The sequence below is a fragment of the Octopus sinensis genome, linkage group LG5, assembly GCF_006345805.1.
Source record: "Octopus sinensis linkage group LG5, ASM634580v1, whole genome shotgun sequence".
NCBI lineage: Eukaryota > Metazoa > Mollusca > Cephalopoda > Octopoda > Octopodidae > Octopus > Octopus sinensis.
The window spans coordinates 49137294-49164221 of NC_043001.1; the positions used below are offsets into that span (position 1 = coordinate 49137294).

General features: G+C 37.3%; 1 protein-coding gene across 1 annotated transcript in view; it reads right to left on the reverse strand.

Moving 5' to 3' along the window:
* LOC115211704 (AP-5 complex subunit zeta-1) overlaps positions 1-26928 on the reverse strand; it is a 57348-nt gene that overhangs the window by 14820 nt on the left and 15600 nt on the right. The window contains exons 3-9 of the mRNA XM_029780355.2: positions 18836-19040; positions 15013-15059; positions 12017-12114; positions 9082-9249; positions 7877-8110; positions 3980-4017; positions 1990-2155 (exon numbers count right to left, since the gene is read on the reverse strand). Coding sequence (XP_029636215.1) covers positions 1990-2155; positions 3980-4017; positions 7877-8110; positions 9082-9249; positions 12017-12114; positions 15013-15059; positions 18836-19040 — 956 coding nt within the window. The remainder of the gene's footprint in view (positions 1-1989; positions 2156-3979; positions 4018-7876; positions 8111-9081; positions 9250-12016; positions 12115-15012; positions 15060-18835; positions 19041-26928) is intronic.

Consider the following 26928-nt stretch of genomic DNA (forward strand, 5'->3'; position numbering starts at 1 on the left):
GAAGCAAAGGGCTTAAGAAGAAGAAGAACCATCTACAGTGGTTCTCAGCCAGGGTCCATATGGTTAATGAGGGCCCATATAAGATTTTTGGGGGTCCATGCAACAAAGTAGTAAATTGGGTATACACAGTAGTATATTAAGGGTCTAGGAAATAATTTTGATTTAAACATATTTATTGCTAGAAGCAGCTCAGTTTCTTTCTTTAGCATTTTACATAGTTCAACCTAAGCAAGTGAATGTGCGAAAAATAAAATAGGAATTTTGAAAGAAGTATCTATAAAACTAGTTTGTAAACAACGAATGACTATGGGGGCCCATCAGATTAAAATAATACTCAAAGCGGTCCATAGATAAAAAACGATGATAATAATAATGTTTTCTGGTTTAAATACAAGGCCAGTAATTTGAGAGGGAAAGTGATAGTGGATTACACTGAACCCAACCCAGCACTTGACCGGTACTTGATTTTATCAACCTCCAAAAAGATGATTGGTAAAGTTGAGCTTGATAAGATTTGAACCCGGACTGAAAAGTGGAGGGAGAAATACTGCAAGAAATTTTATCAGTTGCTCTAATGATTAAGCTGCTGTCCCTGAATGATGATGATGATGATGATGACAGTTTTCCTTCAAGGGCAAAACACTTCAAATTGATATGGGAAAAAGAAACAGAGAATAAGTGGTGATTGTGTATTTTTTTACAAGAATTTTATATATGTGACGACGTGAATAGGCACACATGTGGCTGTGTGGTAAGAAGCTTGCTTCTCAACCATATGATTCTGGGTTCATTCCATACCATGGCACCTTGGTGAGTGCCATCTACTATAATCCTGGGTGGACCAAATCTTTGTGGGTGGATTAGGTAGATGGAAACTAAAAGCTTGTCACATCTATGTGTGTATGTGTGTATGCATGTGAATGAGAGAGAGAGAGTGTGTGTGCATTCCCACCACTGCTTGACAACTAGTGTTGGTTTGTTGTCCCTGTAACTTAGCAGTTCATCAAATGAGACCAGCAGAATAAGTATCAAACTGAAAAGAAAACAAGTACTGGGGTTTATTCATTTGACTGAAATCCTTCAAGGCAATGCCTCATATCATGGCTGCAGTCCAATGATTGAAACAAGTAAAAGGTAAAAAATGATCACAATCTAACTGAAATGAGATGCTTGTAATCGGGAGAAGAAACTTTATGCTAAGTTCAAATCTTACCATGGTTAAGGTATAACATTCAAATGAGTAGTCAGTTAAGAAAGGTTAGCAATTAAAAGCTCAAACAAAAGTCTAAATTCGAACACTTATCCAACCAATTACCAAAAAACAAGGAAATGTAAAAAATGTCTAAAGAAACTCATCATCATTATCACCATCAACACTTAATAACTGTTTTCTATGCTCACATGGGTTGGACAGCTTGAGAGAAACTGGCAAGGCCAGGGGTCACACCAGATTCCATTGCCTGTTTTGGTTTTGGTGTATACAGCTGGATGCCCTTCTTAACACCAACCACTCTACACAGTGTACTGAGTGCTTTTTACATGACACCAGCACCCACACCAATGCTTTTTATGTGACCCCTTGGTCTTAGGATCTCAATTCTGTTGTGATGGGTGGGTTTCTGAAGTACAGCAATGCACTGCATATCTCAGACCTCTGCCATCTTTGTAAAGTTCAGCCATTTGAGATCAGTCATAATACTTCACCCCATGTCTTCCTGAGTTTCCCTCTTTCACAGCTTCCCTCCACTTTAAGAGATCATCACTTCTTTAAGCAGCTACCCTCATCCAGCTGCATCACATGACCAAACCAGTGCAGTCTCCTCAAAATTAATAGTAAAAACGCCAAATCAGACTGGAACTTGGTGCAGCTCTCCAGCTATCAGGTTCAGTCAAACCTGTAACCCATGCCAGCATGGAAAGCAGATGCCAAATGATGATGATGATGATGATGATGATGAATGAAGATGAAATAAAAGAAACGATACTAACTGTGGTTAATGTAAAACTGTAGGAGGTTAACAAGGATTCTTGGTGTTCGGTTATTGTCTGTTGTCAGATTAGTAAAGAGTCTCTTCATCTCCGTAAATATCCTAGGGGTCTGTTCCTTGTCAACTTTACACACAGCATCTAGAATGTTCACAGTTTCTATCAGGCACTGCAAAGAGATGGAAATGACAGGTGTTCAGTTAGGAAGCACACAGATATTTATAAACATGAATGTATAAAAACATATTACACACACAAACACTCATAAACAAGCATACAGTAAACTCCCTCTTCTCTAGTACTCAAATACCCAGGACTCTCAAGCAACTGCTTGACAACTGGTGCTGGTTTGTTTCTGTCCCTGTAACTTGGCAGTTCATCAAAAGGCACTGAGAGAATAAGTATCAAACTTGAAAGAAAATAAGTGCTGGGGTTGATTCATTTGACTAAAACCCTTCAAGAATTTGTGCTAATTGGTGTTTATTAATTAATTGTCATTAAAAGAAAGAAAGCTTCCGCTGTATCAGAAATAAATTGTTACTTTACTAAGTACAGCATTTTGCCTTACTGTATTTACAGTATCTGTAATATATTTGAGTGGCTGTGTGGTAAGTAGCTTGTTTACCAACCACATGGCTCCGGGTTCAGTCCCACTGCGTGGCACCTTGGGCAAGTGTCTTCTACTATAGCCTCGGGCTGACCAAAGCCTTGTGAGTGGATTTGGTAGATGGAAACTGAAAGAAGCCTGTCGTATATATATATATGCATGTGTGTGTGTTTGTGTGTCTGTTGCTTGGCAACCGATGCTGGTGTGTTTATGTCTCCGTCACTTAGCGGTTTGGCAAAAAGAGACCGATAGAATAAGTACTGGGCTTACAAAGAATAAGTCCTAGGGTCGAGTTGCTCGATTAAAGGCGGTGCTCCAGCATGGCCGCAGTCAAATGACTGAAACGAGTAAAGCTTATTGTTAGTCCACATTATTCTGTAAGGAGCACAGGGTTGGTTTTCTGGTTTTTCAGGTATATATATTTCTCCCTGAATGGGACACTGGTTTATCACAGAATAATTCATTTTTGCCAGCTGAGCAGACTGGAGCAACATGAAATGAAGTGTTTTGCTCAAGAACACAATGCATTGCCTGGTCCAGAAATCGAAACCACAATCTTACAATCATGAGTCTATCGCTCTAACCACTAAGTCATGCTCCTCCATAATAATAAAACTTATGCTTTACTTGAGTTAATTTTTATTTCTTCCTGTTTCTCTAATTTTCTCTATAATTCAAATTCTAATGCTAATATATAGAGTTTTAATGTATATATAATTCTTTAATGAACTTTGTAAAGTACTAGGGTAATTTAAAGCATGGTCACTTATCTGGAAAACTCAGTTATCTACTTGCCTCCTGGTCCCAGTGGTGCTGTATAAAGAGGAGTTTACTGCATAAACATGCACATCAATATACTAAAAAAACATGCATAATCATGTGCGCACGCACACACACATACACACAGAAACATACATAAACACACACATGAATACATGTACTGACATAAATACATACATACACTCTGTAAGGTGGTTGGTGTTAAGAAGGGCACCAGCTGTAAAAACCCTGCCAAAACAGACAGTGAAGCTTAATGCAGTCTTCTGTCTAGCCAATTCCTGTCAAACAGTCCCACCCATGTCAGCATGGAAAACAAATGTTAAAAGATGATGATGATAGACACAAATGGAAAATAAACAAAACACACACACACACAGAACATGTAAGAAGCAGACACAAATGCATCAACATATACACAATCCAAAATGTGTGCACATTAGCAACATAACGCACACACACACACACACACAAATACATACACGGTATACAATATAGACATGTAAGCAATCAAATTTGTAAATGCACACTCTTGTTAAAAGACCCTCTCTCAAGCTGTATAATCATTCACACAGAGAGCCTTAATAACTGAAAGATGTGAATCCTTACAGCATTCTGGAAATCAATATCAGCAGCAATCTTGGGTTCTGCAATAAAGAGAAGCGATAAAAGCCTTCACATCCTCTTTGCAATATAACAGTAGACAACATTTATTACCTAAGTCCAAGTGAACCAGCTATGGTTTACATTTAAAAACCATAGTTATATTTTGGGACGGTCATTTTTTTTTCTTGCCAAATAAATACACACACTATATATTTGTTCTTGTGAAGGTGCATGGCTCAGTGGTTAGAGCATCAAACTTATGACCGAGAGGTTGTGAGTTTGAATCCCAGACGGGGCTGCGTGCTGTGTTCTTGAGCAAGACACTTTATTTCACGTTGCTCCGGTTCACTCAGCTGTAGAAATGAGTTGTGATGTCACTGGTGCCAAGCTATACTTGCCTTTGCCTTTCCCTTGGATAACATCTGTGGCATAGATAATGGACGCTGGTATGCATGGGCGACTGCTGGCTTTCCATAAACAACCTTGCCCAGACTTGTACCTTGGAGGGTAACTTTCTAGGTGCAATCCTATGGTCATTTGTGACCGAAAGGGGTCTCTGACTCCGACATTTGTTCTTCGCTCATTTCTTATTGTTCTTATTTTATCTAATGTCCAATGTCTGGAAATCTTTCATCACACATCTGTGACCCCTTCAATGACTCTTTTATCTGTTTCCTCCTGTTCTGTTGAGTTTATTCTGATGGAAGAGTCCCTGAAGAGATCACAGATGTGTGACAAAAGATTTCCAAACAATGGACATAAGATAAAATAAGAACAATAATAAATGAGTGAAGAATGAATATATAGTGTGTGTTTATTTGGCAAGCAATAAAAAAAAAATGACCATCTCAAAATAAAATAATATTTGTTTCAACACATGATTTCACATCAGGAATCTTGGAAAACAAATTCATAAACATTTAAAAACATTAGTTCAAAAATAATAAGTCTTTCTATTATAAGCACAAGGCCTGAAATTTAGTGGGGAGTAGGTTAGTCAATTACATCAACCCCAGTGCATAACTGGTACATATTTCATTGATTTTGAAAAGATGAAAGGCAAAGTCAACCTAAACAGAATTTGAATTCAGAAAGTATAGCTGAAAAAAATGCTATGTATTTTGTCTGAAATACTAATGATTCTACTAGCTCACTACCTTTATGGTTTCAAAATTTGGTACATGGCCAGCATATTTGGGGCAACGCCTTTGAGTTTGGAAATAATAATAATAATCATTTTAGATTTTGGCACATGGTAAGAAAATTTAGGAGAATGCATTTGAAATAATAATAATTGTTTCAAATTTTGGAACAGGGCCAGTAATTTTTGAGGGGAGGGGGAGTTAATTATGATAACCCCAGTATTTGACTGGTAGTTATTTTATTGACTTTGTAAGGATGAAAGGCAAAGTCGACTTTAGTGGAATTTGAACTCAGGATATAGACAGATGGAACACCAGAAAGCATTTTTTTTCAGTTTCTGCCAGTTTGCTACCTTAGAAATAGTAATGATGGTTTCAAACTTTGGCACAAGGCCAGCAATTTTGGGGGAGGGGTAAGCTGATCACATCGACTCCATTGTTCAACTGGTACTTATGTTATTAACCCTGAAAGGATGAAAAGTAATGTCAGCCTTGGTGGAATTTGAACTCAGAATGTAAAGACAGACAAAATGCTGTTAAACATTTTGCCTGGCATGGTAATGATTCTGTCAGCTCACCACCTTTAGAAATAATAATAATAATCTTTTCTACTGTAGGCACAAAGCCTAAAATTTGGTGGGATTGGTACTTATACACAACTGGTACTTATTTTATCGACTCCAAAAGGATGAAAGGCAAAGTTGACTGCAGTAGAATTTGAACTCAGAACGCGAAGACAGACAAAATGCCGCTAAGCATTTTACCTTGCGCAGTAACGATTTTGCTAGCTCACTACTTTTAGAAATAGTAATAATAATAGACATTAATAAGGATCAATCGGGACAACAAAGAGTAGCAGATCCACTAATGTATAAACACAAACTGGTGAATATAACATTTACATTAAAAATCTTAGCAGTTAATTTAGAAATTGATTCATAAGATTATTTCTCATTTCAAACATCAGTCCAAGGTGGGATACTTTGTTTTGTTTTACATCAGTAAAATGGCCTATCCTATTTGTGCTAAGTGGTTGACAAATTACCTGTGAAGCAAATATATCACTTATGGAAACTAAATAGTACAGTTGCAAGGGTCTTGTCAGTGGAGGTGGATACCTGGGAAGTTTCTCTCTAGGTCACAAATCTGGGCAGGGTTTTTTTTTTTGTGTCTGTGTTTCAAGGTAGACCACAGTTTACTCAGGCAGTAAATCTACCCTTTCCATGCCATTAACCTTTTAGCATTTAAATTGGTCATATCTAGCCGAAATAGTCTGCTTGTTTTATGTTCAAACTGGCCAGATCTGACCTCTCACACCTGAGACCCCTTCGATCACAACACTGAGCATGGGATTGCACCTAGAAAGTTACCCTCCCAGGCACAAGTCTGGACAAGGTTGTTTATGGAAGACCAGTAGTTGCCCATGCATACCGGCCTCCCCTCTCCATGCTACCGATGTTATCCAAGGGAAAGGTAAAGGCCTATACAGCTTGGCACCTGTGATGTTGCAACTCATTTCTACAGCTGAGTGAACCGGAGCAACGTGAAATAAAGTGTCTTGCTCAAGAACACAACACGCAGCCTGGTCCGGGATTCAAGCTCACAACCTCACGATTGTAAGCTTGATGCTCTAACCACTGATCCATGCACCTTCACACCAATCCTACAATATCATTCTAAAGATTAACAGTTACCTCATCAAAATCTCATAGTTACAAAGTAGTGCATGATTAATTCAAAACAATGTGAATAGAAAAAGGCATTAATTTTGGAAGAATAATGAGAATGCTAAAAGGTCAATGTTTTTCAAAGGAAAGACAAAGATCAATACAGCTTAGCTCCATTGAATTTTAAGATGAACACAGACTGAAAAAGGTTGGAACAAATGCCACATTTTGACTAATATGCTACTAATTCTGCCAATCCAACACTCTAGATTGGTGGTTTATTTTCTCAACTACTGAAGAATGAAAAGCAAAATTGAACTTAGCAGTAGAGTGACAATAGCAGAATCAATTTACAGTATCTAATTTGCGAAGCAAGAATGGTAGTCCTGTCAATCTTTCATGTCTTACATTAGTGCTTATAATGTCTCTTATCCTTTATGCTAAATAGTTAAACGTTAATTCATCAGTTCATATGGTTCAAATAAGTGTGTGTGTGTGAGTTTACAAGAGAACTGAAACATTTCAGGCAGGGTATTTTATTAGAGAAAAAGCATTTTCTCCTTTCTTCTCCATCATAAGGCCCATAAGTTTCAAGTCTTCATGGCAAATAGACTTACTCAGTTTTGTTTAAATTGACAACAGCTTAGCCTGTTTCCATGTATGACTTCTATTTAGAGTGTAGCCTCTAAAAAAAAAAAATCTGAATAAAGTATTGTGTAGTAGAGTAAAATTACCAAATATTTACATTGCTCAGACTAACAGTTTAAGTCTAATTCACTACACACATTTCATTATAGATCTGGTCAGAACACTTTATTCTGCATCCCTCATTTCATTTGTGCCTCAGAAATAGGTACCAGAACTTAAGTTACCAGGAATAGGTTATAGGTTTGTTTACATTCTCATAACTTAGTGGTTTGGCAAAAAGAGACCAATAGAATAGGCACCAGACTTCAAAAAAAAAAATAATAAATAAGTACTGGGCGGAGGTGGGGGGAATTTATTTGACTAAACCCTTCAAGATGGTACTCCAATATAGTTTCAGTCCAATGACTAAAAGGTAAGCAATAAACGGAATAAAATATACTTACTTCTCTCACACTGGTCAAGGACTCTAAAGCAATAGTCAATGACTCGGCTTGTGAGAAGAGCAAATTCTTTGGGTAGTGCTGGGCTGAGAGAGATTGAGGATGTACCCTGAGAAGAGGTTAGTGACTGCAGTTCATCAGATGTTGACGATACAACTGGAATGGTGTGTTTCAGCCATTGGTACAGCATTGAAAATGTGTACAAGTTCAAGAATTGGTCATCCGTATTGTACTGGGCTGTGGAGAGACGACAAAGTAACAATGTTTAGATAGGTTAATTTTACAGTGAAGAACATAATAGAGTTTATTTAGTGGTTTTGAAGGTAACACCATTCTGTCAGACATGTTAAGGGGTACAATAGCAACAGCTGCACTAATGTGGGAAAATATGGACCCCTTGAAATTTGATACAAGGTTTCACATTTTCTGTTATGCAGAAAATGATAAATGGAGTTTAAAGCAGGTGATAACAAAAGAAGAAAGTAATAAGATCATCATCATTATCATTGTTTAACATTCGCTTTCCATGCTAGCCAGACAGGAGACTGCACTAGACTTCTGTGTCTGTTTTGGAATGGTTTTTATGACTGGATGCCCTTTCTAACACCAACCACTCCAAGAGTGTAGTGGGTGCTTTTATGTGCCACCGGCACAAGGGCCAGTCTGGTGGTACTGGCAACAGCTACGCTCATGCTCAAATGGTGCTGTTTACGTGCCACTGGCATGGAAGCCAGACAGCTGCTCTGGCAGTGATCCTGCCCAGATGGAGCTGTTAGCACTCCACTGGCATGGGTGCCAGTCATCAAATTTGGTTTATATATATATATATATATAAATAAATATATATATATGTATATATATATATATATGTGTGTGTGTGTGTGTGTGTGTGTATACATATATATATCATCATCATCATCAACGTTTAACGTCTGCTTTCTATGGTAGTGTAGGTTGGACGATTTGACTGAGGTCTGGTGAACCAGATGGCTGCACCAATCGATTTCGATAGAGAGAGGGAGGGAGGGAGGGGAGAGAGAGAGAGAGGGAGGGAGAGAGAGAGTGATCAAGAAAGAGGAATCAGATAGTTAAAGAATAAAAAATCAAACGTGAATTTACAAATGAGATGAAAGAATGTATATCAGTCAGAAAATAAGAATTAGACATACAACAAAGGCTTTCTGCAAAATGAGCAAAAAATTACTAACCAACATTCAGAACAGTAAAGAAGTTTTTACTTGGAGTTCCATCAATTTCAGATACCAATGTAGTTTTCTCCTTCTTGAACAAATTCCTTGTGTAAGGATTTGGAGCCTGATAACGACTGGCCTCCATTAACCATGTTGAGATAAACTTGTTTACTTCACCAATGTCATCTATTAACAAAGGTTAACATCAATTAAACAATGTTCAACATCTGTTAACATATATTAACAATGATCAACATAAATAAACAGTAGTCATGGTATTTAACAATGACCATTATCCAGAAACAATGATGAACAACCATTAACAAAGGACTACACCCATTAATAAACAAACATCATATGTTCAATTTTTCTTGTATGGAAAATTACTGGTTTCTTTTTTTTTTATACTTCAGTTATTATTAAGGGGCTAAATGTTTCTATGACCTCAGGATCTCAAAAAGCTCATACATAGTTCTATATTCACTAGGGTTAAGTAGATGAGAGCTAAATCTTTCCCAGGATAGGACACAATCTATCACTGCCCTGGAAGATATGGTAGCTAATCTCTGCATGTAAGTGAACTGAACTTTAAAAAAGTGCTGAGGATCAAATGTCCTGCCAATATACAACAGAAACAAAACACTTGCAGTTACTTTTGATCTCAAGATACCTGACATTGTAAACACCTTATCCACTTGGATAAGCTGTAGTTTCATTTCAACAGACAGAGTGGTTGAAGGATGATTGTTCCAAAAAGGTTAAGAGTTCAACTCCTACCATCACTATTGCCTCTCACTTTCAATTATGTTTGACTAATCTGAAATATGAATAACTGAATACCAAGTTTCATGGGTTAAGATACTGCACTCATGAGTTAAAAGGTCTTGTTCATTTAATATCTGATTTTGTTTCCTGCTAGCATTGGTTAGACGGATGTTTTGGGACAATTTTTTTTTGCAGCTAGATGCTCTTCCTGTTGCCAACCTTAACCTGTTTTTCAATTAAAGGATTTGTTTTTTTATCTTATATGCTTTCAAAAGTGTAGAGGGACTGAATATGATTTCAACAAGGAATATAAACATTAGTCACCATTTCACTCAAGCAAAGCCATGGGATATCAACATTCAGATACGCACACAGACACACACACACACACACACACACATACAGAGTGGGTTTCCTACAATTTCCATCTGTCAAATTGACTCACAAGGCATTGCTAGCCCTGGAGCTATACTTGAAGCCACTTGTCTGAGCAAGCTACTGTGTAGAGGGATTGAACCAGAAATAACAATTCATAAGTTTAAACTCTTGTTGAAGTATAGCACATATCTATTATGCAGTAGAAGCTAATATGTTTCATAGAGTCAATCCAACAGTGGAATAAGTAGCCAGTCTGACATCATGGTTAAAATGAGTCAGGGAAGAAATTAGCAGAGTGATCTTTGGAATTGGTGTAACAGGCTAACACATCCTAAAGAGGTTAACAGTGGATGTATAAAGTTGATTCTATTAACTTTTGCAGTGATGTAATATGGAACAACACAGAAATTGGCGGCATTGTATAAAAGCCAACACAAATAATAGGTAACATTGCATAGGATCCAAAATAATAACTGGGAGCATTGCATAGGGCTCAACACAATAAATGATAGCACTATATAGGACCCAACACAATATAACTGGTGACATTATATAAAGCCTAACACAGTTGCCTGATGGCATTGTAGAGAGGTAGTGAATTTGAAGAGTTATTAAGGTATTGTATACGATGTACCACAGTATTTGATATAAGTTTCAATGTTTTGAGTTCAAATCCAGATAAGGTCAGCTTTGTCCTTTATACTTTTTAGGGGTCGATAAAAAAACCCATGGTGGTGAACTGATAAAACTGTTTTAGGGTAATGGACATTCTGACAGCAATACTTGCACTGTCACTTGTGCCAAGCTGCATCAGCCCTAAAGAACTGGCCTTCTCCTTGGACAATGTTGGCAGTATGGACAGGGAAGACTTCCATGTATGGGCAACTGCTGGTCTTCCACAAGAAAATCAAAAGTATTACTCAGAGCTGTGGACACAGATTCCTAGTCAACCCTTACTGCTGGAGGCTACTATTTCTAACTAATGCAAGAACAGGTACCATTTTATGTACCATTAAAACAAGTGGTGGCGTTGTAAGTACCAGTACAATATCTGGTGGTTGGGTTCAATCACATAACATTTTTAAATGTTAAAGGTTGTTGACCTTTCTCACTCAATTCTTAACCCTTTCATTACTGTGACAAAGAATTTAGTAAAATAACTTAGTTATCATTCAGCTAGTGTTAGGAACATAAACTGTGACTAAGGTTTGGTGGAAGATTTTAATTCAAAACTTAAGAAAACAAGACATTTGTACTCAGAGCCAGGGCCGGTTTCAGCCAGGTTGGTAATGAAAGGGTTAAATAATTTTATTGGGTCAGTTATGAAAATTGACTTCATGTAGTGTATCTAGAGTAGGTCTCTATGACAGGTCACCAACACTCTTCTAAATCATACTCATGGAAGAATTTCAGCTTAGCACTGGAGGTTAACAAAACACTAGTTAGAATAGTCTATGTCAGTAATGAGTTGTACCATTCTATGGAACCTATTTCCAGAAGTGAACTGAATCTCAAATAGTACCTTTTACAGAAGTGAACTGTGCCAATTTTTCATGGTACTTTATCTATATTCATCAGTGAATGGTACAACTACTATGGTACCTATTTACAGTAATACAGACTAGGTCTGTGAGGTTGAAGATTCTTTTCTGATGACAACATGCAACACTGTTGATGAAATATGAACCTTTGCTTAGGATGCTGACAACCTACCAACTTGTCCAGCTATATAATTTCTCCAGATGATCTATAGTGTAGCTTGGTTTATTCTCATGTTTAGTAAGAGACACATGCAGAGAGAGTATCTCACCTCTTTTGATGATCTCAGAATGAAGACTGACAACTGCCACAATGAACGTGAAGGCTCTACGTTGTTTGTCGATTTCAGCATTGCCAGAAGATAGCCACCTGAGGACAGATATCCACAAAAACATCAAAATATAAATTAAAAGTCAAGGTGATCTAGTTTTAGTGGTGTGAAACATATATAGCTAAGACACATTTCATATAATCGCAACATAATGTCACACTTTAATTTCTTTCTACTTATTTTAAATAAAGATTAGCAATATTTCATATATATATATATATATATAGCAGAAGGCAATGAGTAAAAAAAGAAGACAGCATGGGAGGGACAAATATATCAGTTTAATGTTTAAAAAGAAGGAAGTCTCAATGTTTTGGATGCTGTTCTATCATCAGAAGGAAGATCAAAATGGAAAACTAAAAGGAGAAAAAGTAATTGCAAAAAAATATATAAAAAAAAGTATATATAGGCACAAGAGTACCACATGGTTCTACGTTCATTCCCACAGTGTGGCACCTTGGGCAAGTGTCTTCTACTATAACCTCAAGCCGACCAAATCCTTGTGAGTGGATTTGGTAGACGGAAACTGAAAGAAACCCGTGGTATATATGTATATATATATATGTGTGTGTTTGTGTGTCTGTGTTTGTCCCCCCAACATCGCTTGACAACCAATGCTGGTGTGTTTACGTCCCTGTAACTTAGCAGTTCGGCAAAAGAGACCAAAGAATAAGTCCTGGGCCCAATTTGCTCAACTAAAGGCGGTGCTCCAGCATGGCCACAGTCAAATGACTGAAACAAGTAAAAGAGTAAAAGAGTATATATATATATAAGAAAATGAAATGAACTACAGCTGTTTCTGCTATCAGATGCAGTGAACTCATAGTTGAGTTCCTGAATAACACCTTATAACTTCATCAAAGCTTTGAATATGATGTGCAATTTATTTGGGAAAAGAATTCCATTTTTGCATATACATACGAAAAAACATTACCAACAAGAAAGCCAACAAATATGTGGGGAATGAAAGCCAAGGACTTCTCTCCTCCCATAAACAGAATAAAATGAGTGTGTATAAAGATGGGTGTATCCAGATTTAGATAAAGGTAATTATATCTAACAGTAAAAATATTTGCATATATATATACATGCATGCACATACATATGTACACACACATACATATATATACTTAATGCTCTTCCACCTTAATGATATTTTCCAGAAGATTATGAAAAGAAAAACTTAATGGTTAATTGTTCAAAATAAAATGCCAAACATTCATAGCTTGCTTTAAAAGTTTAATTACAGCTACAGTGAAGCCTGGTGCAGTCTTCTGCTTAGCCAGCCCCTGTCAAACCATCCAATCCATGCCAGCATGGAAAACGGATGTTAAATCTTGATAATGCTGATGATGAATGCACCTTGAGAATGCACATGAATATTTGTTTACTTAGTCATTCAGTTAGTTTGCAAGTTGTTATATGTATATATTGCATTCACATTGCCTCTGTTGTTCTTTCTTCATAAAAAATTTGAATTAATTCACTCTTCCACTCAATGCTGCTAAATTTGTTAATTTCCAGACCTAGCAGGTTTTAACGCAACACAGCCAATGAAAACAGTCACTTAGTGGAAAGGTATAAATCTAATTAATTCTAAAATAATGTAGTTAGTCTAGCAAGTTTTTCATTGTTATTAATCCTACAGTTTACCAATTTACATCAGATAACCTAATATTACTTCATTCTAAACTGACCAGCAAATTTAAGGACTGGTCCACATTTGGCAATATCAGAATAACCATATGATTAGTAACAGTCAAGAAAGTAACCACAGTTGTAACATTATTTCTAAGTGAATTCACCTCGCACTTAAATTCTGGACATTCAGAACCAATTGAGTCATTAAATGGAAAACCAAGGTACCACATAAAAAGTATTAGTGTGGGTGCTGGTACCATATAAAAAAAAAAACTCTGGTGCTGTTACCATGTAAAAAGTAGCTGGTATTTGGAAGGGTATCCAGCTGTAGAAAGCAAACCAAAATGGATTATGGAACCTGGTGCAGCCCCTGTCCTTGCCAGTTCCTGCCAAGCTGTCCAACCCACATGCATGGAAAACAGACATTAAATGTTGATGATGATGATCATGATGATATACAGGGTACATCAGTTTTTGAGGACACCTCTTTCAAGAGCGCTAGCTTTCTTCTTATTTGTTCTACTTTGCTTTTCAGATAAATAATGTCAGATATCAGGTTGACTCAGCAAATCATGATCATTATCATCAACACTTAATGTCTGTTTTCCATGCTGGTATGGGTTGGACAGCTTAGTGGTAATCTCTCTGAACAACTGTTACAAGAGGCACCTGTTGTTGCCACATCTGTGCAACAGTGTATGCCCCTAGCTAGCAGCACTGAAAATCTACAACCATGCAGCTCATGTTTAAGAGAACAATCAAGCACAGATGGGAATATGTTAATGATTATTGGTGCATCTCTCAGTAAGCATGTGTCTGTCTGTTTATCACAGTATGCACAGACACACACATCCATGTGTGCATGTGTATATATTTGTTCCTATCTGCTTCTCCCTAACCCTGACAACATATTTGTTTCAGTAGCCACGACTTGCAGATGCTGTGTTTCTTCCCTTCCTCCCCATCAAACACTTTTAGGCTTTGTTTTATTCTTTGTGTTCCATAGCCCTTAAAACATCACAATTAATCCTCATATCTCTACTCTTCCTCTACCATTCTAACCTTGACTTTTCTTGTTTTTATTTTGTTATGGTCCAGGACACAGAATTCTGATGACCTACTTTCATGTGTATTGCTGTGATTCTAACTTCATAACCTAAAATAATCTATTCCTTTGACAACACCACCTCTCTTCCTCATCACTCCTATTAGTTGTCACATGGCATAGTTCATTCTCAAGTATTGCTGTAATGTTAGCAATAAGATGTATTATAATCGTAAGCATCTAAACTTACCTTACAGCTTCAGAAACCATCCTGGCCAAACAACCAATCTTTTGTCCCTGAAAAATAGAGTAGAATTTAACTGAATCACTGAAATACACTTTTGTTTAGATTTGAAATCAGCCCTGATATGGCATCTATGTGATTAATGACATTCCAGCCTTGACTATCCGGTATCTTATTTAAACATAATATTGTGTGATTTGAGGCAAATTCAGTTAATAATTTCTAGCAACAAGAACAAATGAGTTGATCATAAATAAGCCAGTGAGATAGCCTCTTAGTTGTTGCTCAGTTTGTTCCACATAGTGGCCAAATCTCCCTCAAAATCACACCTTACCATCTTCAATCATTCACCAAAGGGTGCTGGGTGTGGGTTCGTTTGTTCCCAGTAAATTTAACCCTTTCATTACCAACCCGGCTGAAACCGGCTCTGGCTCTGAGTACAAAGGTCTTGTTTTCATAAGTTTTGAATTAAAATCTTCCACCAAACCTTAGTCACAATTTATGTTCCTAACACGAGCTGAATGATAACTAAGTTATTTTACTAAATTCTTTGTTATAATCCAAGTAATTGAAAGAAACACAGAGCATCACAAAATAAATACAGTAAAGTGTCTTCACAGTTCCATGATTTAATTATTTGTTCAAGGTGACATGACAGAGAAAGAAAGTGGATAGAAGTGAGACCAATGATTGCCAAAGAAGAACCAGGATAAGTGCATAAAGGGAGCAAGAGTATGATAGTTGAGGGTGAATGGAATGAGAGGGTGGTAGAAGGAAAGTGAGAATGAGGGATAGTTATGAGAGTGGACAATGGTGGGTGTAAAGGAAGGAAAAGGTGATGGTAGAGTTATATCTAATGCAATCCTTTATACATAGGTTTCATGAAGATAGTAAACAATAGAATGGCAGATAACACGGCAGTGCTAGAAATATCAACCTATTCTCCTTTAAGAAACTTAAAAAGGAAAATGCATTGAATATTATGATCCCTACTATTTAAAAAAGATAGGGTAGTCAAGTGTTGGGGGTGTGGCAAGAAGATTGCTTTCCAGCTACATGGTTCTGGATTCGGTTCCACTGCACAGCACTTTGGCCAAGTGTCTTCTACAATAGCCTTGGGCTAACCAAAGCCTTGAGTGGATTTTGTAGACAGAAACTGAAAGAAGCCCATCATGTGTATGTGTGTGTGTGTGTGATAGTGCCTGTGTTTGTTGCCCATCACAGCTTGACAATCAGTGTTGGTATGTTTACATTCCTGTAACATAGTAGTTTGGCAAAAAAGACTGATAGAATAAGTTCAGGCTTAAAAAAAAGTACTGGGGTTGATTCGTTCAACTAAAAATTCTTCTAGGCGGTACCCCAGCATGACTGCAGTCTAATGATTGAAACAAATAAAAGATAAAAGTTAAAAGATAGTTATGGCTGGAATATCTTTGATTAATGATTTTCAAATGATGAGCAGCAAGGGATATCTAGGTATGGTGCAGATTTTGAAGAAAATAATTGGAGACTTGAGAAAATCCATACTAATAACAAACTTGTTTAAATTTATTAATATAGGCACAGGAGTGGCTGTGTGGTAAGTAGCTTGCTTACCAACCACATGGTTCTGGGTTCAGTCCCACTGTGTGGCACCTTGGGCAAGTGTCTTCTACTATAGCCTTGGGCCAACCAAAGCCTTGTGAGTGGATTTGGTAAACGGAAACTGAAAGAAGCCCGTCGTATATATGTATATATATATATGTGTGTGTGTGTGTTTGTGTGTCTGTGTTTGTCTCCCTAGCATTGCTTGACAACTGATGCTGGTGTGTTTATGTCCCCGTCAATTAGTGGTTCGGCAAAAGAGACCGATAGAATAAGTACTGGGCTTACAAAGAATAAGTCCCGGGGTCGAGTTGCTCGACTAAAGGCGGTGCTCCAGCATGGCCACAGTCAAATGACTGAAACAAGTAAAAGAGTAAAAGAGTATAGGTGCAGGAATGAAGGTGTGGTAAGAAGCTTGCTTCTGGGTTCAGTCCCACCAAGTGGCGTCTTAGGCCAACCAAAGCCTTGTGAGAGGATTTGGTAAACAGAAACTGAAAGAATCGCGTATATATATATATATATATATATATATATATATACACATATATACGTATTTGTGTGTCTGTGTCTGTCCTCCAGCATCACTTGACAACTGATGTTGGTGTGTTTACATCCCCGTAACATAGTGGTTTTTGGCAAAAGAGACTGATAGAAGTACTAGGCTTACAAACAATAAGTCCTTGGGTCAATTTGTTTGAGTAAAGGAAGTGCTCCAGCATGACTACAGTCAAACGACTTAAATGAGTAAAAGAATAATTTTGCTAATTAAAACAAAGCGGGCAATAGGTTTCTTTATTTTTTACTTAAATATTTAAACTTTAGAACAGATTTTTATTTCCCTAACCATACAAAGTGTACCAGTAGTTTTTTTGGATTTGAACTCCAGTATATCATTCGTTATAGTTGTTCCTTTTATGTCTGTTTTTCCAAGAGAGCATGGGTTTGACAAATATATTAGTGAAACCAGGAAGTGGAACCTGGTGTGATCGCTGGCTTTACCAGTTCCTGTCAAGCCATCCAAACCATGGAAAACAGATGTTAAATGTTGATGATGATGTCATTCATGTCACTAACCCATACCTGCTTTTCATGTAAGGAATCTCTTATTCCACATGTCTTTGGGTGATTAATCCAGCAGATGATTTGTTAACAGTAGAAATAACAATGTCACTGCTTGTAGCCCAGCAAAATTTGGAGAAGCAAAAGAATGCAAACAAACACACAGACATATGCATGCAGACATGCATTCATACATCACTTTTACTTGTTTCGGTCATTTGACTGCAGCCATGCTGGTGCACCACCTTTAGTCAAGCAAATCGACCCCAGGACTTATTCTTTGAAAGCCTAGTACTTATTTTATCGGTCTCTTTTGCCGAACCGCTAAGTTACGGGGACGTAAACACACCACCATCTGTTGTCAAGTAATTGGGGGGGAAACAAACACAGATACGCAAACATACACACACATATATATATATATATATATATATATATATGTATATGACGGGCTTCTTTCAGTTTCCGTCTACCAAATCCACTCACAAGGCTTTGGTCGGCCCAAAGTGCCACACAGTGCCACACAGTGGGAATGAACTCGGAACCATGTGGTTGACAAGCAAGCTACTTACCACACAGCCACTCCTGTGCCTTTAAACAGTTTCTGTCTTCCAAATTCGTTTACAAGATATTAGTCAAATCATAAAGATTGAGAACCACTACTTTTGGTCAATGAAGGTTGTCTTGTAGGTAAACAACAACAAAAGCTGTTCAAATAAACACAATCCTCTCAGGATAGCAGAGGAAAACAGAAATCTATATATATAAAGCTGAAGTTGTCTGTGTGTGGCAGGTTTGGTAGCCTTCAACTAACACTATTTCCTCCGAGTCCCTGCAGCACAAGTTGACCAAAATTGAGAGTATGATAGAAGAAGGCATGCTCTTCATTCAGTAGAAGAAAAAATTCAAATTAGACCATGTTAAGACTAAAAATTATTTACATCAAAAAGGGGCTTTTTTTTTCTATGAAAATCCCTATTTTTTACGATTTTTTGACTGCTGTGTTGCCATTTTTCGGTGTATTTCAACCAGAAAAATGTTCACTTAAAGAGAATAACAAGCTACATAATGCAAAATTTTTACTTTTCAAAAATTCCAATTCTAAAGGGTCAAAACAAACCCAAGCAATGCTGGGCTATACTGCTAGTAAAACAATAAAACAAAAAAGGTTGAAGTAGGGTCTCACCTGTACCAAATAGAAAGGTAAACTGTCGATGGCCTTGGAAACATCAACACTGTTGTTGAACATCTCAGCCATATGGTTACCATCTTCATCCTCATCTGAAGCCAGCAGTTCAATAAAGATCTGTTTACATAGCAGACATTCCCGGTTACTCTTCTTCACCACCACAGCAGATAGAAAGAGGTTTGACAATAGTTTTGAAGGTATACTGGAACATAAACATCATGAGAGACAACAATATCAGACATTGCTCAAGAGTTGCTACAGAATTACAGTAAAATTCTTACAGAAATATTGATTTCAAATTTTGGTACAAGGCCAGCAATATCGAGGGAGGGGTTAAGTCAACTGCATCAACCTCAGAACTCAACTGGTACTTACTTTATCAACCCTAAAAGAATGAAAAGCAAAGTTGACTTTGGTGGAATTTGAACTCAGAATGTGAAGATGGATGAAATACTAAGCATTTTGCCTGGTGTGCTAATGATTCTGCCAGCTCACTGCCTTAATTTCTACTGAAATATTGCTTTAAATTGCAGCTAAATTGATTCAGAACTGCAAGAGAATTACAATACAATTTCCTATAGAAATATTGCTTCAAAATTGCTATAAAGATGATAAGGAATTACAAAAGAACTGCTACAAGATTAGAACACAATTCATTCAAGAGATATTTCTATAAATTCTGCAGAATTACAATTTGATCGTTTGTTTATTTTAAAGCTTTACTCTTTTCTCTTGTTTGCTATTTTTTATCTTTTCATCTCCATTCATAGTATATACTCCTTTCCCATCCCACTTCTTTTCTGTATCTTGCCTACACAACTCCTGTTCCTCCAAGGAAATCAAAAGGCAGTTGGTTAGAAGAAAGAAGTTCTGAAAGCAGCTAAAGGCTTCATCTTCAGCAAACATTAACCTCAGAGCTGGTGAAGAAAAGGCCATCGAGGTTTTGGATAAGTGAGATAAAATGTATGATAATGCAATGAAATGATGTCTGGTACAAAAAAATGAAAAAGAGCAAAGAATGACAACCAAACATGCCTGGGTATATAGTACTGTGGAAAAATTCCACTTGCTTCATATTTGGTAGATAATGTGTCCTATATCACACAACAGAAGTCTGCATTAGTCATTGGAATTGTCAGTTTAGTGATGGATTCTCTTTAACTCTTTTGTTACCATATTTCTGTTGAGATGCTCTGTGTTTCTTTCAATTAATTTTAAATATAACAAAGAATTTAATAATACAACTTAGTTATCATTAAGCTAGTGTTAGTGTTCGGAACCTAAATTGTAATTAAGGTTTGGTGGAAGATTTTAATTCAGAACTTTTGAAAGCAAGCTATTTGTACTACAGAGCCAGAGGTGGTTTCAGGCAGGCTGGTATCAAAAGAGTTAAGCAGGAGTTGGACAGATAATACAGACAATAAAACTGTATGTATATTGGTGTGATATGAAATGAAATAGTGACTAACATTTTATAATGGGATCTTTGTTGGAGAAGTAATAACAGAAGATATTATGGAAATCTCTAAAAAATGTCTATGTGTGTGTATCTTTGTGTCCATATTTGTTCCCCCACCATCACTTGAACTAATGTTGATGTGTTTACGTCCTTGTAACTTAGAGGTTTGGCAAAAGAGACAAGGGCTGACAAGCTGGGAGGCTGCATCAGACTCCAGTTTGATTTGGCATGGTTTCTATGACTGGATGGCCTTCCTAATGCCAACCACTCTGAGAATGTAATGGGTGCTTTTATGTGCCACTGGCGCAGGTGCCATTATCATGACACTGGTATCTGCCATGACTGCAATTTTGCTTGGCTTGATGGGTCTTCTTCTTAAGCATGACATAATGCCAGAGATCTCAGTCATTGTCTCTATGAGGACCAACACTTGAAAGGAGCTCAGCTAGTTTGCTTTTGTGAGACCCAATGCTTGAAAGGTGCTTTTTATGTGCCTGTTATGTGACACCAGTATCAGCCATGACTACAATTTCACTTGGCTTGACAGGTCTTCTCATGCACAGCATATCACCAAAGGTCTCAGTCAATAGTCATTGCCTCTGTGGGACTCAAAGTCTGAAGATCATGATTCACTACCTCGTCCCATATCTTCCTGGGTCTACCTCTACCACAAGTTCCCTCTAGTTAGAAATCGGCACTTCTTTACATAGCTGTCCTCATCCATACCCATCACATGATCATACCGGTGCAGTCGATCTCTTGCACACCACATCTGAGGCCTCTTATGCTTAACTTTTCTCTCAAGATGCTGACACTCTGTCGAACATGCACATCCAGCAAAGCATACTAGCTTCATTTCTTTCAAGCCTACGCATGTCCTTGGCCATCACAGCCCATGTTTCATTGCCATGTAGCATAGTTGTTTGCACACGGGCATCATACAATCTGCCTTTCATTCTGAGAGAGAGGCCCTTGTTGTCAGTAGAGGTAGGAGCTCGCTGTACTTTGCTCAGCCTAATCTCATTCTCACAGCTACATTCTCGGAGCACCCACCTCCGCTACTAACTTGGTCACCTAGATAATGGAAGCTATCTACTATCTCTAGCTTACTCCACTGGCAGTTGATAGAGTTTATTTTCTGTACACTTTCAGTGCATCTTCCACATACAAAAGCTATTTTCCCTGTTAACCTTTCTCTGATATTGCTGCACATTTTATGTGTCCAAAGCTTAGACTGGGTGCATCTTATGGAGTTTCCACCTATGCCTTTTCTACATATCAACCCGGGCCATCAATCTGAAGGGATTTGTGATTTGCTTGCCTTCCTACTTACTAAAACTTTGGTTTTTGCTAGGTTAACTCTAAGGCTCGATTCTAGACCTTTCTTCCATACCTGGAATTTCTCTAGTTCTGGTAGTGATTCAGCTAAAAGAAAAAGGTCATCAGCATAGAGGAGCTCCCAGGGGCAGCCTATCTTAAATTTCTCTGGTATTGCCTGGAGGACAATGATGAACAAGAGGGGGCTGAGGGCCAATCCTTAGTGAACCCCTACTTGCACCCTGAATTCATCACTACTCATTACCAACCCTCACCTTACTGGTAGCATACCAGTACATGGCTTATACAGCTCTTACCAATCACTTGTCTATCCCTGGTTTCCACATTGACCACAAGATAAGGGATCAGAGGGACCCTGTCAAAGGCTTTCTCCAAGTCAACAAAAGGCAAGTACAGAGGCTTATCTTTGGCTGTGTATTTCTCCTGCAGCTGTCTTACCAGAAATATAGCATCAGTGGTGCTTCTACCTCGCACAAAATCAAACTGCATCTCATCTAGGCTCTCTCCCTAACTAGTTGGACTATGACTCTCTTTGTAACTTTCATCACCCGATCCAACAATTTGATACCTCTGTAATTATTTCTAAGGATCACTTTTACCTTTATAGCAGCTGACTATGGTGCTGCTACACCAGTTATTGGGTATGACTCTTTTGTGAACCACCTGATTTACAATAAGGGTGACTAGACCATAACCCACACTACCAGATATTTCAAATATCTCAGCGATGATACCTGATGGGCTGGGAGCTTTCCCTGTCTTAATATCCTTAATTGCTTTATCTTCTAAGGTACTATCAATTCGGGTAACTGGTCCCTCAATTGGGTCAACATTTAGCAGACTTTCCTCCTCCCATTCATTCTCCATGTTCTGAAGTCTTTCATAATGACATTGCCAAGCCTCTTCTGATTTTATTTGCAAAGTGCCAGACACATAGCTAGTTATGTCCTTAACACACCCTGCGCCTGACCACTGACTATTAATGGTTATAAGGTGTAGTATACTACACTTTGTAATCATTAAATAACTTTATCTAATACATACTTCATCTTTCAAAGACAATAGTGTGTAGCTGAAAGGATATTTGGCTGTTATTTCTAGCTGCTTAAGTGACTAAGTAGAGGCTCCTTGGTTGAATCATATATGTCCTCACTGTCTGACATTCACTTTTCCATGCTTGTATGAGAGAGAATTTGTTGAGGCAAATTTTCTACAGCTAGATTCCTTTCCTATCACTAACACTTACCTGTTTCCAAGCAAGGTAATACTTGCCAATGTTTACACTTTTACTTGTTTCAGTCATTTGACTGTGGCCATGCTGGAGCACCCCCTTTTTAGTTGATCAAATCGACCCCAGGACTTATTCTTTGTAAGCCTAGTATTATTCTATCGGTCTCTTTTGCCGAACCGCTAAGTTACGGGGACGTAAACACACCAGCATCGGTTGTCAAGCGATGTTGGGGGGACAAACACAAACATATACACACACACACATATATATATACATATATATACGACGGGCTTCTTTCAGTTTCCGTCTACCAAATCCACTCACAAGGCTTTGGTTGGCCTGAGGCTATAGTAGAAAACACTTGTCCAAGGTGCCACGCAGTGGAACTGAACCCGGAACCATGTGGTTGGTAAGCAAGCTACTTACCACACAGCCACTCATGGAAGATTGGAAATGAAGGGCTCTGTTTGTATGAATGTAATGCTTGTTTACAACTACTGTATAATATCAAGAAAAGGAAACACGAACATGCATATACATGCATAACATACACACACACACACACACACACACATATATATATCCAAATTGAAGGAGTGGAACGGGTAAAATCTGGGCTACATATGTTTCTGAGCTGATCCTTTGATGTAATAATCTATTATAATGCCAAAATGAATTTCTGTCACACTTTGACCGCCATTCCCACTATTCAATGACATTTCCATTATTCCCCGTGATGGAGTGAAAGTAATAGGTACAGCGACAATAGTAGATTGACGGTTGTGAATATAATGGGGTGATAATAATCGTATGAACAGTAGTTGTGATAGCGGCAAAGGCGACAGTGATGATGGTGGTGGCGGTGGTAGCTAAAGCACTCAGCATTGTGAAAGACAGTAGTGATGGTGGTGGAGGGCAAGGCGGCAAAGTCAAAGGTATTGATGGTGGTGGCATTGGAAGTTTGAATGGTGTGTGTATGGCAGTGGTGGTGGTGGTGGTGGTACTGTTGATGGTGATGGTTGAAAACAATTAACAGAAAGAGAGAGAGAGAGAGAGAGAGAGAGAGAGAGAGAGAGAGAGAGAGAGAGAGAGAGAGAGAAAGAGGTTAGAGAGAAAAAAGATAGGGCAGCTTTTAAGCTAATTACTTAATGAATGGTACTCAGCAAAGCTATTCATCAAACTGAGGATGAATAGCTTAGCTGAGTACCCCTCATTAAGTAAATATTACTACATCAGAGGATTGGCTAACTAAGAAACATATGTAGCCCAAATTTTACCCGCTCCAAACCCTAATACAGGAATTTTCAGCTTCTTGAATTTCCTTGTAACTTCAATATGGGATAAAGTGTGCAACCTTCAATGCCAATAAATTGTATTATTCCTGATTGTATACTGTCTACTTTTTGTTTTCTATTCCTGCCATGGACTATTTGAAGCTTACAAACTTCCAGCATTTGGATCCCTGGATCTTATTCTTAGATGTCAATATATATATATATATATACTAGCAGAGATACCTGGCGTTGCCCAGTTACATTCAATTGAAGAATTAGACTTTTCTGTTATATATATATGGATACACACACACATATATGTATATTAATATAAATACATGAAAGTACATGAAGTTTGTTAAAAAAAGGGGATCATGTATATACCTCCTGGCTGTTGAGATTATAACACCTCGTTGTAAAGTTCAGATTTTTTTTTGCCGATAACACTCCCGGGCCTTAAGTAAGGCATGTGTAAAATTTGAATGAAATTGGTTGTGTAGTTCTCAAATTTTAGGGAAACACACAGACAGACAGACAGACACACATTCTCAGTTTTATATATATATATTATATATATATATATATACATGACAGGCTTCTTCTAGTTTCTACCTATGAAATCTACTTGTTAAGCTTTGATCAACCTAAGACTACTAGGATGCCATGCAGAGGAATTGAACTCAAAACCATGTACTTGGGAAGTAAACTTCTTAACTAGATAGCCATGCCTACATATTATATATATCTTCTATCTTTTAATTGTTTCAGTCATTTGACTGTGGCAATTTTGGGCACCAGGGTGAAGGGTTTTAGTTGAACAAATTAACCCCAAGCATTTTTTTCATTATCATTTAAAGCCTGGTACCTATTCTATCAGTCTCTTTTGCCAAACTACTAAGTTACAGGGACACATACAGACATATATATATATATATGAAATGTCAGATCACCTAGTAAATGCCATGTTGTGCATAATGAACTTCACTACCAACAAATACATGGTTATGCAAATGAAACCAACCATTTCAAGTGAGTCCTGGTTTGTGTTTGATATTTTAAAACTTGTGTTTGAAATTTTAAAATTTGCAGGTATACCTACATTTAATTTCAGAGTATCTAAAAACAGATCCTGTTGTGCAAAATTAATTAGTTTGTTTTTATGCATGTATGTATGTACATATGTATGCAAGTACGTATGTACATACATATGTATGTAGGTACGTATGTATGTATGTAGGTACTTATGTATGTGTCTATCTATGTGTGTGTGTGTGTGCTTTATCTCTAACAATGGGATCAGCAAAATGACATTCTGTTTTGCTGAAGTGCTCTTCATTTGCTAAGGAGTCCTTGAATGAAATAGAATATATATTGTGTTCAACTCATGGTTATAAATATAACTTATTGACTTTTAAACCTTGCCCTGTCTAAGTGTCCTGATCATGTTCCCATGAAATGGTAACCCCCAAAAATGAATACAGCCATACCTCGGCTTAAGTCATTCTCGATTATACATCGGTTTTCAAAGATAATATATGGGAAAATAAAAATCAAGTCAAGTCATTTTACTTGACTTTACGTTTGTCTATCACAAATATTGGAATCGTAAAATCACAAGAAAACTGTTAAAAGCACATAAAATCATGTTACTGTACAATATATAAGAATAAAAGCATATAAAATCATATTAAAATACATACAGTAAATGTTAAGATACACACCATAAAGTAGTGTAGCTTAGTAAACAAAATCATGAAATCAGCTGTGTTGTCTTATTTATCAGTCTTTCAGAGCTCATATTGCACTGTTGTTCCAATATCTATGGTTAGGCGTTCCTGCCACTTCTGATTCCTGCGGTTGTTTTGAATTCAGATATGCTTACGTCTGTTTATCAGCTACTTTCTCATTCTCATTCATTTGTGACTTTATTTTTTGCCCCCATGGCTCCTAAGAAAATTCATAGTAAAAGTGCTAAGCGTCATGCTATAACGCTGGAAGATAAACTGGCTATGATAAAATGCCTTGAAAAAGGTGGAAAAGTGGTAGCAATTGCACGATCTTTGGGGATGAGTCGGATAACTATCAATGATTGTACATAACAAGGAAAAGATTTTAGCACACATGGTTTTTATTAACCATGTATTATTGAAAATGCATTCATAAATAAAGTATAAAAATGGGAATGGTTATTATCAGTTTAGTAAATTCGGCCTCGCCTAAAGACCAGTTAATTGGACTTAAGTTGTTTTCTGACTTAAAGTGTGTCTCCTGGAACCAATTAACGACATAGGGTGAGGTATGCCTGTGTGTGTGTGTGTGTATATATATATATATATATATATATATATATAGATAGATAGATAGAAAGATAGATAGATAGATAGAAAGATAGATAAATAGATACACAGACACTCACACATAAATAAATGTGTATGTATTTAGATATATACCTTTATATAGATCACTACGTGGTACCTTGGGCAAGTATCTTCTCCTTTCGCTTCGAGCTGACCAAAGCCTTGTAACCAAATTTGGTAAATAGAAACTGAAAGAAGCCTGTCATATATATATATTTTCAGTCATAGTATTCTAGCAATATTATCTCTTCTCATTGCAAAAGCAGTAAAGTTTAATTTGAGGTAGATTTTGTATTGCTATATTTAGCAGGGCAAGTAATACCACATAGAGCCTAACTCATTGGTGCCTGGCAATGTTGTCTAGGTCTGCTCAATCAGAATTATCCTTGGGACTAAACAACAATAACAACAACATCAAAAGGCTACAGATG